This window comes from Lepisosteus oculatus, chromosome 7 (assembly GCF_040954835.1).
Source record: "Lepisosteus oculatus isolate fLepOcu1 chromosome 7, fLepOcu1.hap2, whole genome shotgun sequence".
NCBI lineage: Eukaryota > Metazoa > Chordata > Actinopteri > Semionotiformes > Lepisosteidae > Lepisosteus > Lepisosteus oculatus.
In genome coordinates this window covers 56,088,574-56,106,070 of record NC_090702.1, presented here as the reverse complement: position 1 = coordinate 56,106,070, position 17,497 = coordinate 56,088,574, and the positions used below count along the sequence as shown (strand labels likewise).

Genomic DNA, 17,497 nt, shown 5'->3' with positions numbered 1-17,497 from the left:
ACGATTAGGGTCAACACATTGCAAGTCTCCTCTCAGATACCTTTTACTGAGACTGGGAAGATTAAGTTCCTACAGCCACTCCTCATAACACGTCTCCTTAAACCCTAGAGCCTTGTTGCTCTTCCCTGCTCTTTCTTGAATCTTGTGGCAGAGTGGTGACCAGAGCTGTCCGCAGACTCGAATTGTTCTGTCCACTTTCTGGCTCCACTGTGCTGTGTCACCAGAGGTGTATGGAGTAGTGGTGTATAAAGGTGTAGTCTGGGGTTATGCAGAGAATTGTGTGAGACCTGGACTTGTGGGAACAAGATTTCTTTCTTGTAATTATATGGGTGAGATCTGCAGCTTAAAAGTAAAAGAGGAAGAAAACTTGACTGTTGTGAGTGGAACTGTTGGAAAGTTGCCTTGGCCAGTCTGTCAGAGGACTAGGCCTCTGGCTGTTTAGTCAGGACTCGCAGATCAGGTTAGTGAGGAACTCCAGTGGGAGTTGGGAATTGTATTTCCTTCCCCGTGTTGAAACTGGAAAATGAATTATGTCTCGGCGGAACCTCAATTGCAAATAAAACGCCAAGACACGTCTCAGAGCTCCAGTAACCTTATTCACACTTTTTTTGCACTCGAGGACGAAGCAGACCAGGTCTGCCTGTGCCGACCACAGTCCCTAGTGTGTCACGCCCCACCCTGCTATAGTTCATCCTACGTGACATTTCAGGACACCGTGTTTGAAGTGTTTTCTCTTCTTCAGAACAGTCCTGGGCTTGCATTTTACATATACATAAATGTAACTGCTAGGTGAGTAAAGGTACTCGCGTGAGTTCCAGCTGAGCAGCCGGTCCCTTTTAGCACAGAAGATAATTAATAATACATTTAAACCCAGTGCCCAAACCTTTTTATTAAATTAGTCGTGTAAAACGACTGGGACTATAAACCAGGAGAGGATAGGCGCTTATCAATTCTGTGACTCGCATCAGGATTGACCCTTAATACCATAAGCTGTAAAATACTCAAACACCATTTACAAGCCATTTACTGGATGATGAATTTTAATGGCTGACTGAGGGGCAGAGGATATATGAAGTGCGATAGTCCAGTTAAGATGACATTTATAGGTCAATGAATATGCGGTTTAATGCAGTCGATGTTGATAACGTGTGTCGGCCATAAGCAAATGTTTGTGTGTTCCCCAGGCCGGAGGATGACAGATCACCACCACTGTCAGGAGTGATGCTTTCAGCCCTTTCTCCTGTGCCCTGGCACTGGAATATAAATCAGCAGCTGCAGAGCCAGGCGCCTGGTTCTGCTGCACACTGACGGAGCTGTACTGGCAATGAATATAAATGGGACACTATGGTATTTAATGCATGCCTGCCATCTAACTGAAGCGGCTTTTGCAGCACCATTTAAGCGGTAAAGTGGTTTCATACCCCAGGGATCCATCCGGACAGGCAGAGCCAGTTTTCAGTGTGTGTGATTTGTCAAAGGCGTCCTACCTGTTGCGGCTGGATCTTGGGCTGCTGTGCTTTTTGGAGGGCAGAGAGGGCACAGCAGAGTGTTGCTTGGTGATTCCAGCACTCGTGTGTTTTGGCAGTGCTCGGACGGCATCATTGCCGCTGTTGATGGTCTCTTTGAGACAAGACGGAGAGGCGCAGAGGGGGGGTGGACGCCCAGGAAGCACAGGTGGCAGCACTGGCACGCTGACATCAGGAGAGCTCCCTGCAGTAGAGGGGATGTGGGATGACTTTACCCCCTGTAGCATCCTGTGCAGCAGTAAAGACCTGGAAGCCTCTTCCTCTTCCAGACACACATTTTTAATAGCCAGGCCCGTACAATTTCATGGCTGACTGTGACTTGCATTATAAATTATGCAGTTTTATTATAGAGTGTGAAACAACAGTGGAAACAAAGGACGTGTACATAGTGCAAAATGCTCATTATAAATTAATAGCTTTTGTGTAAAAACGCAGTGGTGCCTTATGCAGTAGTAAATTGAGTTGCCACAATGTCACTGGTTGTCTGACAGCCCTCCGGAAGGTGCCACTGTGCCCCGGAGCCTGTGGCCCTCCAGGCAGCGATGAGCTGTGGAGCTGCAGTGTGAAGGAGGTCTCACACGAGACGAGAGGAGCGCAGGAATCGTGCCTCTACCTCATTAGCGACTCGTGGTGCCAGACTGCAGCCCAGCCTCACGCCTCGCCCAGTACTGTGTGCCAGACTCCGGGGGAGGTAAAACAGCTGGTAATAGAAATGACTGAGAAACAACCCAAACTGGGGAAGTGGGGCAGCAGGTCCAGGAGAGATCTCCCTGCGCTCGGTGATGTCTCCGTTTCTCTGAGAAGAGTGCTCTCCACGGTAGCTTGAGAACCTGCACCTCCCTCCTTCCTGAAGAAGAGGAGGCTTCGCAGCTGCGGGCCCAGTGAGGCCGTTTCAACCCGCCGTCCAGCACGGCGCCGAGCACAGAAGCGCAGGGCTGCCCTGCGGGGAGACGCCAGGGCCTGCTTGGATTTTGGAGGTGGGGGGGAGCCCGTGCATCCTGTGTCCACATGCCCCCCAGTCCCCGTTTGAACCCAGGCCCCTGAGGCAGCAGAGCTGACCGGCACGCTTTCACAGTGGAGCCAGAGCCCACGTGGTACTGAAGAGCTGGAGTGTGTTCTGCGCTTTATTTGTATCTGTAACCACGATTACCTGGGAATCTTTTTTTCTTCATTCGTTTTTCTAAAACACGAGCGCTCTAAGTGGTCTGTGTTGGCTCCCAGTTGCTATTGGGAATAATAAAACATTGCATCTATAGCGGAAATGCAAGGAAACGTATCTCACGTGGGACTGTGCTGCATGTTAGGAATGTCTAATGTAAACCCAGGGATTCCGGAAGGGTTCCCTGTACTGATTTCTTATTCCACGATAGTTACTCCCTGATTTCTAACCATGTTGATATTCCGTTCACATCTCTCTCCTGTTAGAGCACTGGAACACCTCTGGATGTTTTCAGGTTTAAGTGTTCTCCGTTTACTTTCCCTCACTAGTGCATTCTTATTCATATTCCCCTCTTCCTCTGAGCTTTTACAATGAGGAAAATCACTTGTGGTCAGCAGAGTCTGGACAGTTGATTTGCAATGTCAGTGCAGCGGAGACCGGGATTAATTGTGGATCGAAAGCAACAATTACTCAAACCACTTTCTAAAACGAAGCACACGTCAAAAATGTTTGAGATCTAATGGAATCATTAAAGCCAAGTAAAATACTACCGTACTTTTTTTCCTTTTATTTCTTTAAAACCTGCTGCAACCAACAGTGAATTTTCAGGCCATGATGGCAAGATTTTAAAGAAAATAATAAAATAAAAATGGTGAAACTGCCAGACAGAAATATTTTTTTCAAATCATGATTCCTTTGAAACAAATCCCTGCTGGAACAGATTGGCGATGCACTGCCAAGAAAATTAATTCAAAAATAAAAGCTGCAAAAAGATTGAGAGTCGGGTGTGTGTGAGAGTAAACACAAGTCGTCTTTCTTTTACTTTTCACTTGGCCTTCACTACAAAAATGAGCCCAAAATCTCCTCCACTCCATCTTTCTTGGACTGATTTGTGTTCTGGGTGCCCTGCCTGGGCTGTGGTTACTTTCATGTCGTATCACCAGTTATTTTTGTTTGATCGATCTGGTTTGGAATAGCTGTCTTTCTTCACGTCTTGGCCACTAACCCTGTGACCGCACACAGGGCAGGGAAACCCCGCCCCCTTGCCCGCCCCCACCAGGCTTACAGCCAATCATCTCTCAGCATGTCACAGCACCATGTGGCTGTCTCAGTCAGCTGAGCCTTGTGGCCGAAATGTATTACGAGTTCCGCTACAGCTGTCCTCGCAGCTCGCGGTTCACCCCCAGCCGCCGTGGGCTCGTCGCTCATTTTCCCCACCCCCTGCTCTGCCGGGCGAGAGCGCAAAGGTTCTCGGGCGAGGGGGAAAGCGCAGGCTCACCAAAGGCCCTCAGCGCTGCAGGACCGCGAACTTGACGTTCATCTCCTGCGGGCACGACACGCCAGCTTCCCAGAGCGCAGAAATGTGGAGACACCGGGCAGGCTTGTCCCAGCTCTGTGGCTGGAAGAAGAGAATCCCCCAGAGGCAGCTGAGGAGCGCCGATCTAAACTGGACCCGCGAGCTGCGTTCGGTTTTTCATAAATATAAAGAACTCAGCCCTAGATTAAAGACGGTGTGACACATTTAACATAAGATCCACAGAAGGGATGCTCACCTCTGTAGAAAGTCTGCTCCTGAATATCAAGGGACTATTTAAATATGGGGTAGGGTTAAAAAGGCGTTGAAAAATAAAGCCGAGCAGTTTGAACATGGTGCACGTATTTGAAGAGCCTTTGTGAGAGCCATGAAGAGTAGAACTCATACACCTTAAACACAAAGGTCTTAATGAACACGTCCTCCACCATCATTAATAACGGTAGCAGCTTGTGTTGAAATAGCCAATGCAATTCTGCAGCATTAAAAGGGCTTGTTCCTTACGGGGCGGAAATGAAGGTTTTTCTCTCGAGAGCTTTTTTTGTTAATTGAATTCTGTAGCTTTCTAGCTTCCACGCATTTCTCATCTCTGAGTGCCCTCTGCCCTTCCTTATGTAGCAGGAGCCTCTCGGCAGATCTTGAAGAAACAGGCAGCAGGCCAGCGGCTGATGCTTAATTATCTTGAGTGCTGCGCTGTCCACGGGGAATGTCACTGCTCATAATCTGGTGACTCCCTTTTATATGGCAGCAATTAATTGACTATACAATGTTATGGTCCATTTAGTAAAACAAACAGTACCCTACCCAGTTTCTATATGTCATGTGCACACTCAGAAGCCGATCTTTAATGAAGAACGTCAGATTGATTTTGGCCTCCTTATAAAAACACGTCAAATTAAGAGAGTGTTTGGTCGGCTGGTGGCTGATAGGAATTGGACAATGTGCTTTGGTTTTGGACGAACAGGCTTGTTCCCGTGCTTTGTGAAGTTCACATGAATACAGGTTTTGTACGGCGTGTAAACTATTCAGGGTCATTCTAGATTTCCAGCAGTGTTTCCACCTTGTAGTCTGATCCAGTCAGATCTCGGAGACTGTGCAAGGCCGGGCCTGGTCAGTACTGGGCTGAGACCTCTGAGGAAAACCAGGTTGCTCCTGTAAGTGATGTTTATGGACTACTACTGCTACTGCTACTACTACTACTACTTTGTACATAAATAACTTATTTTGACCCATTTCCTCTCTTGTAATTACCAATCACAAAACAAGCTGACTTGTTTTATCCTCATATCTTGATTGAGCCTTAATTCAGACTTTATCAGTGGTCCTAGTTAATTAACCAATTAATTGATTAATCGTGACATTAAATTGCTCATCCCTGTCAGGTTCCTGTGGGCAAACCTATGACTGGACCTTGTCCATTCTCACCTGTTTCATCACTATACAGAGCAGCATTCTTAAACACGGGGGCCAACGAATAGGTTTCTCTGAAGATGGAGAAGTGGATCTTTTAGAAACAATCACGCCTCTTCAACTCAGTAAACAAGAACAATACCATTTTCTTGTCTGCTCATTTCTGTTATTCTGTGTGGAGATAAGTCAGACTTTGGAGAGTGTTGCCCAGATATGATCACGAATATAAGACCAGCTGTGGCAATACACAAGGTCTGGCCACAGGTTCACTATAACAGATTTGATTCCATTGCAGGGATGCCTTGTGGGATATTCCCAGGCCTTCCAAAATGCCATGTGTAAGCGGCAGTAAAGCCCAGTGCAGAACAGAAGGTCTTTACAGCACACCTTCCTGTTATCCCTTCACGGCTGCTCGGGAGCAGCCAGCAGCCTGCCAGGAGTACCACCTGGGCGGAGGATTTGTGGAAGCAGCCAGTGTGACTGTTCCCAGTAATGGGATCTGATGGCCTGAATTCCTGCGGAGAGCACTTTCCAAAGAGTCCGCTGGACAAAAAACCTCTCTTTGAACTGCTGCTTTTATATGTCCCTTGATAGTCGTGGTTATGGAGGGAGTGTGAAAAGACAGGCTTGGCTTAGGTTGATAGAAATACACAGTGTCTCGGAGGAAGGCAGGCAGAAGTGATCACAGAGTGCTGCTCGCTTCCTTTGGTCTTCAAACTGGTCAGTGAAGATCTGATGACTTTCCCAGTGCGTTTGATCGCTTACTTGCAGTTTTTTTTTTATGTGTTGCATGCATCACTTCAATCACTTTAATAATTACAGGGAGCAGTGCAGCTCAGTCAGAAATGCTGTTGTTTTTCACAGGCCCCCTGACTCACCCTCTGCAAAGATCCAGACCCCAGGGGCTCTCCACAAGGTCATTACTGTATCCTGCTGTCTTATTTTTTAGTTTCCCATAATCCGCTTGTGTCTCACTTTGTTTCCCAGGAGCAGTCTGAGGCTCTTTGGAAAGACTGATTGGCCCCACATGGTTGGCACAGTTCAGTCAATGAGGCGCTGGCTTATCCCCCAAAGGAAAAAAGCAGAATTTGACTGTATTTCACACATTGTGTTGAGATACGTGTAGCTTGTGCTTTATTAAATTTTTTGCCACTCTTAGGGATTACTGGGTTTGTGCCTTTGCAGTCATGCGCTGCCAAGAATATTTTAAACACCTAGAGTGATCTGCAAGAAGGAGAAGAAGGCAGAATTGGAGCCTTTCGGAGAGCCGGCTTCTCCTCTCTTGCTGCTGTGTCAAAGAAAAAAAAGGAAATGCGTTGAGTGCTGATGCTCGAGTGGAGTTTCGAACACTGAGGTATCAGTCCAAGCCAGCGCAGAGAGATGTACTGTAGCTGACGTGGCTCCCTGGGTTAAAGTGAGATTGCAAACAAGGAAATCAGCAAACAGCTCAACAGAATGAAAGGGGACCCAGGAGCCCCGGAGCTCAATTAAGGCTTGACGAAACCCGCTAGGGGCAGGGGGAACCATTAGGAGGATCTGCGTGTGCGCTGAGAGAGATGGGTCCCAGAAACGAGACACTGCCGCTGGAATATCTTTCAGTCGTTTTGTTTTAATGGTAGGTGCTCAGAATAACGGAGGTGAACTTTAAAGCATCCAGCGTACAAGCAAAACCTAAGCGTGAGAGATGCTGGTGATAAACTCATGTTCTCAGTTTGTTTAAGGCAGCGGCAGTGTCTTCCGCAGCCCAGCTTGGTTCCTTTTTTAAGGTTTGTGGGATTCCTGGATTAAGATGAGTGCAGCGTCCTGCTGTATAATCCCAGCCTTGTGACCATTCGAAAGTGAAGGACAGGGCGGTGGCTACAGTGAGCACAGGGCCTGCGGGTGAGAAGGGCGGAGGAGGGGGAGGACACTAGCGGGGGTGGCTTTTGGATGTGGGGCTCTGCAGGACCCCTTTCATCCTGTTCCGTTGCCCCGTCTCTTCCAGCATGGGGTACTGCATCCTGGTGGTCCATGGCCTGAGCAGGCTGTGCTCCGTGGTGGGCCGGTGGGGTGCGCCCGCGCTGACGCTGTCCCTGCTGCTGCTCCTGCTGCTCTTCTCCTGGAAGACCGTGCAGCAGAACGAGACCTGGCTGTCCCGGGAGGCGCTCTTCAGGTAACGTCTTCCTGTGAGACCATTCCCTGCTGGAGCCCTGGCCTTGGGCTCGGGGTCGCTGTCCTGATGGAAGCTGGACTTGTGTCCCAGTTCTAAGTCTCCAGCAGTCTTGAGCAGGTTTTCCTCTTACGTTTGCCTGTACTGTGCTCCGCCCATTTGCCCAGCAATCCTGACAGGCCCCCAGGTCCCTGAGAAGCAGCCGGAAAGTGTAACGCTGCCCCCGCCATGCCTGACTGTAGGGCTGGTGTTGACTGAGTGATGCACTGTGTTGGGTTTGTGCCAAGTGTAAAGCTTTGCATGGAGACAGATACGTTCCAAATGCCTAATCTGATCACTTAACCTTTTACCACGTATTAACAGTATCACTTAAATGCTCCATTTAAGCAGACTCCATGTGGGACTTGAGCTGGAATTTCCACACTGTCTCACTGGTCAGATTGTTGACTCATGGACATTTTCTTCCTCTCTGCCGGTCACTCTAGTTGTCCTCACAGGGGCACCCCCGACCAGTTTCCCCCTTTCTCAGCTCCTCAGTTTGGAGGAACAGCCTGATCTTATCACTGCTGGGCCGGTACAGTGGTTTTCATGGTTGAAGCTTTGCTTGAAATTCGCTGCCTGACTGAGGCACCTCACGGAGACACAGGTTTATAGTCTAAAATCATGGACCACTATTAAAGCACACTGACAGAGGCTGTTCAAATAATTGTGCGACTTGTCAAAGTAACTGTGTGCAACTGAACTAATTTATGTTTGTCAAGGAGGTAAATACATTGTAACAATGAACAGAATTTTTTCTTTGCAGTTTTTGCCGAAATTGAACTTTTATCACTCACATGTGTTCGATAGAGCAATCAAGCTAGTACTAAAAATAGTTTAAAACTGTACATATATCATGGGTAATACAACAAACTGGGACATTGTTGGAAGGGAGAGAATACATTTGCAAGGCACTGTGTATAGGCCCAATAACTCTTAGAATAATAATTATAATGGTCAGTTTTTTTAAAGCACATTCATTGCAGAATTCAAGGAGACTCTGCAGTGCTGTTCAATGCAGTAGCTTCAGCTTTTTTATGAGACAGACAATGAAGATCAAGGGTTAAACAGCAGGGGGCAGTATGAGGAGCAGGGAAGATGAGTATGAGTTTCTGGAATCCCTGGGGAGTGCTGTCGGCGTGCTCTTTTCATAGACCGGATGTTGTTGTTCCTCTCTGTTTTTATCCAAGCTTTGCAGTTTGATCTTGTGCTGGGAGGAGACTGGGGCCAGACAGATCTGCTTTGTTTTCTGCCTTTTTGAAGTTTTTGAAGCACTGGAACGTCATTTGGTTCTTGTTGTGACTGGCTGATGTGCTTTATCTTCTCTTGTAGATCTGGAATTCAGACTCTGCCTCACAATGCCAAGGTACACTACAACTATGCCAACTTTCTGAAAGACCAAGGGAGAAACCAAGAAGCTATTCATCACTATGAAACTGCACTCAGGTGAGTTAGCTGCTGCTCACAGCAGAAAAGCACAATAATAATAAGACATCAATATAGAAGGTTTGACTTACGTTCGAGGTGTCAAAGTCTTTGCTATTGAAATGGTTTCTTTCTCAGACTTTCCAGAGGAAACAGTTAGTCATGGCCATGATAGAGTGAGGTGCTCGTCTCGTCTTGAGGTCGCTTGCACACTGCCACTGCCCAGACTAGGCTAAGGAATTCCCTTCACAAACACATTTTTCAGGTGTTCCTGTTGTGAGTTGTGCACAGCACACCATGCAGAACCTGTGCCAAAAAGACGTGGTGCACGAAGTGAGGTGTGTTATGCACTAATTGTGTGTTTGCCCCGCTGTAAATTCTTAAAAGAAACACATTTTTACTATTTTTAGAGACCCCCACAGCAGGAAGGACACTGTATCAGACATAAAGCACTAACAGTGTATCAGACACACCCACAAGTAGGAATGACTGTGTATCTGACACGCCCACAAGTAGGAATGACTGTGTATCTGACACGCCCACATGAAGCAGTAACAGTGTATCTGACACACCCACAAGTAGGAATGACTGTGTATCTGACACGCCCACATGAAGCAGTAACAGTGTATCTGACACACCCACAAGTAGGAATGACTGTGTATCAGACACGCCCACATGAAGCAGTAACAGTGTACCTGACACGCCCACATGAAGCAGTAACAGTGTATCAGACACGCCCACATGAAGCAGTAACAGTGTACCTGACACGCCCACAAGTAGGAATTACAATGTATCAGACACGCCCACATGAAGCAGTAACAGTGTATCAGACACGCCCAGAGGAAGGAATGACACTATTAAATATAAAAACATATAGATGAGCAAACTTCTGACACTCAAAGTTGATACAACATCCCTTTTGATCTTTAAAGAGATGAAAGCAAATATGCCCCATAAAAAACTGAAATCAATTAGCCTGGGATTAAAAACAGCATGGAAACCGTAAGAGACATAAGAGACCTGAACCAGTGGGCCAGACAGTCTGTGTGAATTTGGGCTTTTTCATTGGACAGGGGTGTTGTTTTATTCTCATCATTTTTGTTTCAGGCCTTTCTGTACCATTGAAATGAATTTGACTTCAGGAACGTTGTACGCATGTTGGATATTTGCCGTGACTGACAGGAACGTGGTCCTTGCGCGTTTCGGGAGCAGAGGCGGGTCAGATCCCTCGTGTAGCGTTTGATTACTGCTGTTCCCCAAGGGAGGACGGCAGTGTCTTCTGGATGGGCCGCTCTCGCTGGCTGAAAGGTTTTTGGCTCCTTTTCCTTGACCTCTGCGGGGAAACGGCGCCAGCTGGCCCTGCTCCAGCGTGGGTACAGAGCCAGTGGCGAAGCGTTTTCAGAGTTTCCATAGCGATCGGCGGGGAAATAAAGTGCTGTGCAGTCTGCTTGGCGGGGCTGGAGTGCTGGAGATCGAGGGGAGGCAAGCAGCTGAGTCCCCAGGCAGCGTACGAGCTCTGCTGGAGCGCTGGCCGGGGGCTGACAAAACGCCTTCAGCAGAGGCTGGAGCAGAATTGAGATCATCTCATTTTCCAGACGAAATGTAACGTCCTTCACTTTGACATTTTGTTTTGGAAGTGCGTAATTAATAATCAGAGCTTGGATGTCACGTTAGTGTTTCTGATCAGACAGTGTTTCCCAAATAAGCTTTTAGGAAGCCAGGTGGGCAGTGGTTCAAGAGTGGCTTTCCCACGTGTGCGGTGTCTCTCCTGCTCTTGTCTTAAAGAGCAATCAGACGGCGCTTTTGGGCCTTGCTTGCTGTTTTCTTTGCTTAAATTAAGAATGGCCAGATATTTGCTTTATTTCCACCTGATTTTGGAAGAGCCTTTGGGTATTTCTCCAAATCTCAGCTACAGGCCCTGACCCCAGCCCTAACTCTAACAAGCCCACCTTCAGGCCACTGGTCTTTCAAACAGCCCTGCGCTGTGTGGGCTCCCGTCCTTCACCAACAGCACCTGGCCTGTGAGCGCTCAGGAGGACACAGGGGTCACTTTGCAGAGCGGGAATTCTGGACACCTTATCCCACCCTGCCTCTGCAGTGCTCTGCCAGTTGTGTGCCACTGCCTGGGCAGTCCTGGTCACAGCTGGCACAGACCTGCCGTCACAGAGCTTGACCTGAGCTCGAGAACCCGCCTTCACTGGCTGAGATGTTTGAGAGGCCCCACTTTGCTATAAATCTCTCAGTGAAGATAAGATCCTGCCAAGAAGCCCACGTCTTCAGAACACAGAGCATAAGATAGGCTAAAGGAGGTCATTTGGTTTTTCCGGCTTGTTTGGGCAATCTGTTTTTTAAAGCAGCCAGCACTGTATGTTGTCCGAAGGTGGGAAACAGTAGCAGATAAATGCAAGTGAATAAGTGCATGGTTTGAACCTGTGACCCTATGGTATGGTCGGATTCTTACACACTGCTGCTGCTCAGATCAAGCAACAATTCAAAGCCATAATTCAGTAACATCCCACAAATGCAGGAAACTGACTGCATTAATCGCAGATTTTGTCTGATGCCATTCTTTCCTTGAGGGACCTCAAAAGATTACCTGTGAGAAGAGGGCATTCTGCCCAGCTGGCGTTTTTGGGCTCCGGTTGCTACATGGTATTTGTAATGAAGGTGACAACGTATCTTGTTCCACACATTTTTACAGTTTGAATTCATGTATTTTTGCGGTAGAGTTATTGTTAACCATGTTGTTGTGATCTTCGAGGTGTAAAGGTATCCACAGATTTTTCAGAACAGTTCCATCTCCTGACTCCTCACTCCTGCTGCTTGTTGTGCGGGTGGTTTTGTGAATGGGTGTTTTGAATAAGAGGAGAAGTTTCATGTGGTGCCTGTTTGTGAGCTGCACTGTGAGTACTTCCTGTGGTTTGCCTGTGTAAAAACCATCTGTTTTCACCTCTTATTGCAGGACAGGGACTAAAGCAGAGTCTCAGGCTCTGGGATTTTCTCACAAGGCCCTGATGCTGTTTGCCATCTGCTTTAGTGACCGCGACAGCAGTCTGTTTGTTTATTTCTCAAAAGGTGGCATTAACGCAGAGACCAGTCTGAGCACTCTGGCCTTTTATAATTTAGCAATTTGTCACTAGTGTATAAAGAAATAATCAGTGGCTGCAGCAACAGATGGACTTTGTTTTAAAGTTCTTTAGCAATGCCATGAAGATAAAGTTGCCTTTATTTACAGAGAGCACTGTTCAGCATGGAAGGAGGGAGTTGGGGATGAACAATTTCTGAGCCTCCTAGCCTGTAATTAAAAGATCAGGACCTGTTCTTGACAGGTCGCCTGTGACATTGTCTGCCTATAATATTTAGCTGAAGTGAAAAAGAGATCAGAAACGAAAGTGTACGGATCAGCAGGTGTATTCATTTCTTGTTTTAAAATTTCACATTTGAAATATCAGTATTCTGTTTATTGCATGCGTTGCATGTACTGTAGCCCTGGTCAAAGGTGTTAGCCAGATAAATAGATAGAAAAACTGGAGTCTTTGTAAATCAGACTTTAAATACTCCTGTCAAGGCATGGTGATGTGAGGCATGGTTTCCCCCGCTCACCGGCAGACGCTGTTCTTTAAAAGCACAGCGCTCCAGGTTGATGTGATTTCTGGGGAGCAGTGCACAGGGTGTGTCAAGGTCGCCCCTGCTGGAGCACTGCTCTGAACAAGCTAGCGTCTCCATGGCAGCCAGTCACGCCCCTACTCCTCTGTCTGTCAGTTGGTTGCCATGGTTATAAATCAGACAGGAAGTCTGTTCCACCTCTGTCTCCAACTGCCTTGTTAGGAAACAGGCTATCTAAGGCCTGGTGTGACAGTACACTGGGCTCCTTTATAGAGTTTTACTCTATAGCCACTGCCTTAGTCTCTAGCTTTGCTTTCCACGCTTGTGTTTCTCTTTGGACTCTCGTCTCTGCTTCATTCTGACCAGGCTGTGGGTTTCCCTTGTGTTCTCCTCGTCGGCGAACCTGGATTGCTTGTCTCCACCCTGCTTTGGATTTGCCTTTTGTGCTGTGTCACCGTGTCTCCAGGCTTCGACCCTCGCACGTTCCCTGACCACGATTCTGGTCTGTGTTTTTCCTGCTCACGCTTGCCCGCTTGCTCATCACCGCCTCACCTGCTCTGGGGTTCATCTCACGACTCCCAGACCTCTGCGGTTATCACAGTGAATGTTAATCCAGTGTTTCACGTGCACTGTAACACCAAGCTGAGGGGCATCCTGATCACTGGACATGGAGTTAACAGGGCACTGGAGGAACAATGACGTCACGTGTAAAGGTGATGAACCGTGAAATACAGTCCAAAGACATGCATGCTGGTTGGTTACTTGGCTTCTGGGAATATTGGCCCTGGTATGAGTGTGTGCAGCCTTGTGTCTGTGTCTGTGTGTGCCCTGTGATGGGCTGGCGTCCTGTCCGGGGGTGTATGAGTGTGTCTGTGTGTGTGTGTGCCCTGTGATGGGCTGGCGTCCTGTCCAGGGTGTGTGAGTGTGTGTGTGTGTGTGTGTGTGTGTGTGCCCTGTGATGGGCTGGCGTCCTGTCCAGGGTGTGTGAGTGTGTCTGTGTGTGCCCTGCGATGGACTGGTGTCCTGTCCAGGGTGTGTGAGTGTGTGTGTGTCTGTGTGTGCCCTGTGATGGGCTGGCGTCCTGTCCGGGGGTGTGTGTGTGTATGTGTCTGTGTGTGCCCTGTGATGGACTGGTGTCCTGTCCGGGGGTGTGTGAGTGTGTGTGTGTGTGTCTGTCTGTGTGTGCCCTGTGATGGACTAGTGTCCTGTCCAGGGTGTGTGTGTGTGTCTGTGTGTGCCCTGTGATGGACTGGTGTCCTGTCCAGGGTGTGTGAGTGTGAGTGTGTGTGTCCTGTGATGGACTAGTGTCCTGCCCGGGGTGTGTGAGTGTGTCTGTGTCTGTGTGTGCCCTGTGATGGACTGGTGTCCTGTCCAGGGTGTGAGTGTGTGTGTGTCTGTGTGTGCCCTGTGATGGACTAGTGTCCTGTCCAGGGTGTGTGAGTGTGTCTGTGTCTGTGTGTGCCCTGTGATGGACTAGTGTCCTGTCCAGGGTGTGAGTGTGTGTGTGTCTGTGTGTGCCCTGTGATGGACTAGTGTCCTGTCCAGGGTGTGTGAGTGTGTCTGTGTCTGTGTGTGCCCTGTGATGGACTAGTGTCCTGTCCAACATGTACCCCACCTTGTGGCCGTTGCTTGCTCTGAGTGACTTTTTCACAATCCCTGTAACCACCCTGTCCATGAACCAGAGGATATAGCTAAAAGCAACGTAGAAGTGTATTCTAAACAGAGAACAGGAGGCCCTTTTTTATCCAGAGGGTTGTGGGAATATAGAACATGTTGCCAAAGGCAGTGCCCTGGATTTATTCAAGAAAGGGCTGGATGAGGTCCAGGATTAATTAGACACTAGCACCCAAACAAGCTAGACGGGCAGGATGGCCTTCTCTCATCTGTAAGCGTTGTTTTGTTACAGCCAGACAGAGAGACAGATAGTCACGCAGCTGTGGATGTTATTCCGTTCTTGGCTCTTGCTCTTGTTGTCTCACATAGCTATGGGGGGTGGGGCTGTGCCATATTTGAAGATGCAGTGAGACGTTGAGGGGCAGTGCCGTCTCCTGTCTGTTCAGATCCGCCGGGACCCCAGGGGCTGCGGGTTACAGGGCAGGAGCCAGGGAAACGGAGAACTCTCTTCTCCTGAACCACTCCTGGGTGTAAGAGCATGCGCTACTCCTCGGGATGTTTCAACTAGATCTTTTAATCCGTTGTGGTGTGGTTAATCGAGAGCACCCTGCCAGCTGTTTGCGCTGTGCGCTGTAAGGATTGCTACAGCACATATCTCTGCAGAGTTTAATCATTGGCCGTTAACCCAGAGCAGGCTCTGGGACCTCTGGATTTACAGTATACTGTATATAGAACTGTATTTCTGCCTTTGCTGTTTCAAGGACGCTCTGCAGCTGTTGTACTGTCTGTGTACCACTACTGCAACGACCGTTCCGCATGGCGCTGTAGACGGTGGTGCCGAGAGATACATTCCCAGCCAGGCGAAAGTACTGGCTGTAACAGGGAATTGCTCCTCCGGTGCGGGGGCCATGTCCTGGTGTCCCAGGCATGTGTGTCTTCCCATGGGACAGATCTGCAGCCAGGAGAAGCGGCCTGCATGTCTGCTGGTGGACCCCGAGGTCCACCCACCTCAGCCCAATGCTGTTGACAGATCCGAGGCCCCTGCTAATCCTGACGAGCCCGTAGGAGGACTGTAGAGAAGCAGCTCTAATTCCCACATAATGGCTTCCCAGGTGGGCAGAGTGCAAGATATTACTGTACTTTCGAATTGGATAATATCCTAAAACACCACAAAGAAGTGATTGCGCATGTTGGTGTGCAAATGATATTAGAAATTTGGGGTGACGGTACTCAAAAACAGGGTCATTAGGCTTTTTAGTTCGGCAGCACAGTGTCTAATTTTGCCATATGGTACATTAAGCAAAAGTTTATTTTATGTGCTACTGAGCCTTTCATAGGTGTACTGTAGGCTAATAGAATTTGCATTTTTCAAATGACTAGATTAGATGCCGAATCATGACCCAGCTGGCGATCTTGTACTTTCCGTAATTGTCTGGGGGTGTCACGACGCGTCTTTCAGGACCCTGGGCAGACAGCACAGTCCGGAAGGGAGTGAACAGACACGGGGAGGAGACGAGGAACTGGGCTGGTAGACGAACAGGGGGGCGTGACGAAGGTGCTCGGTGCTCGGGGAGGCGTGGTCCAAGGCAAACAAGTCCAAAGGGTGTTCAGAAGGAAATTCATGGGATGCAAATGTCCAGAGCCGGGTGGTCCATCCGTGACGAAGACTAGACAGAGATAAAAGCCGGATCGGGATCCGGCGAAAGGTCGGGGGGATAAAAGAGGGTAACAGGACCAGGCACTCCCAGTCCCGGACCCAGATGGTCAGGACGCCGTTGCGAAGCCTGTGCCGTCGAGCCCCTCCTGGACTCGCGGGAAGGCGGGCTTCCGGGCGTCCATCTTCCAAAGCTGAGCCCAGATTGGCAGGAGCATCTGGCTCTTATAGGACGGGGGCAGGAACTGGAGGCAGGTGCAGGAGTTCAGGAAAACGAGGAAGAGCATTAGCGTCCTTAAGAGGAGGGTTTTACGATCGTGACAGTGGGTGTAGCTCAAATGTGTCCAAACCTGTCTGCAGTTTTTTGAGAGATCTATAAAGCACCACTACCTCAAGGGCTGAGCGAAGCTGTTATATTGGTCTAATTAAGTCAATAATGAGAGTGGATTTAGGTCATTAAGAACTGAGCTGGAGTAAAAACCATAGACTCTCCGGGGCCAGTGCAGAACACATCTGGTATGGAGACCTAGGAACTGCACTTACACATCAAAGCAGTTATTCAAGGATTTTTAATCAAAAAAGAAAAACACTGGTAGTGATTACAAGTCAATGCAGTGGGTCCTGCTGCACCTGCAGCTGCAGTAATGACAGCCCAGAATACTTGACTTAAAACTGGTGGAGGAGTCTGATCAGCTGAAAGTGTGGAAAGGGTTTTTTATATTTATATTTTTTATATTTTAGCTTGTTTTTTTAAAACCATTGTTATATAAATACCATGAAAGGATTTTTTCAAAACCTATTTATCTTTAATGCTTAAAGGATTGCAAGGTCTATGAAGGTTTAATGCCTGTGTTGTGGGAAAAGCTGATGCACAATTAGACTGGCGGATGAAATGATGTGCCCTGCTTCTCTGAGCGCTGCTGATGAAGAGTTTACCACCTGCCTAGCTAGAGGACAAAGAAAGAAGAAATTAATCTGCAAACCGTGGATGCTTAGAGGTGTTTATTATATGTCTAAAATATAGTAGATTTAGAAAGCGTGTTAAATTAACAAATTTCAGCTGTAAGTCTAGGTTATACAAACCTGCAAATGAAAAAAATTCATTGGAAAGATTGAATAATAATATGATTTAATAACTTGTGAAATTTAATAGGAATTAATAATTGAAAGTAAATACAAATGTGTATGTTTCTCCATCTTTGTAATTGTAAAGACATCAAGAAGACTTTTTTCTTTCAGTAACCCCCTCTAACATTGTTATTGCGGTGGAATAATTTGACTTCTTCATTGTTTGCCTGTATGTCTGTACAATACAGGCAGTTTGCTCTTGGATTGTCGAGCGAGCGTTTGTCTCTCTGTGGAGGGCAGCTCTGTGAAAGCAGCTATCAATCTTGCGCTGCCAAAGATGGAAACAACAGCAACATCTGTGATCATCCCACAATATGACATCATAATCGCAGTGCTGCCAATACAGATGCAAGAATTCAAATGCAATTGCAATGAACATCAAGGACAGCTCAGAGTCAAAGCCTGTTTTCTTAGCTTACTTAAATATCTACCTAATTCTAACTCAGATTCTCTTGATTACATTAAAAATAAAAGA

General features: G+C 47.8%; 1 protein-coding gene across 1 annotated transcript in view; it reads left to right on the top strand.

Moving 5' to 3' along the window:
* Nucleotides 1-17,497, top strand: part of tmtc1 (transmembrane O-mannosyltransferase targeting cadherins 1) — a 128,605-nt gene that overhangs the window by 84,097 nt on the left and 27,011 nt on the right. Inside the window, exons 9-10 of the mRNA XM_069192869.1 lie at nt 7,392-7,559; nt 8,928-9,041. Of these exons, the coding sequence (XP_069048970.1) occupies nt 7,392-7,559; nt 8,928-9,041 (282 nt within the window). The remainder of the gene's footprint in view (nt 1-7,391; nt 7,560-8,927; nt 9,042-17,497) is intronic.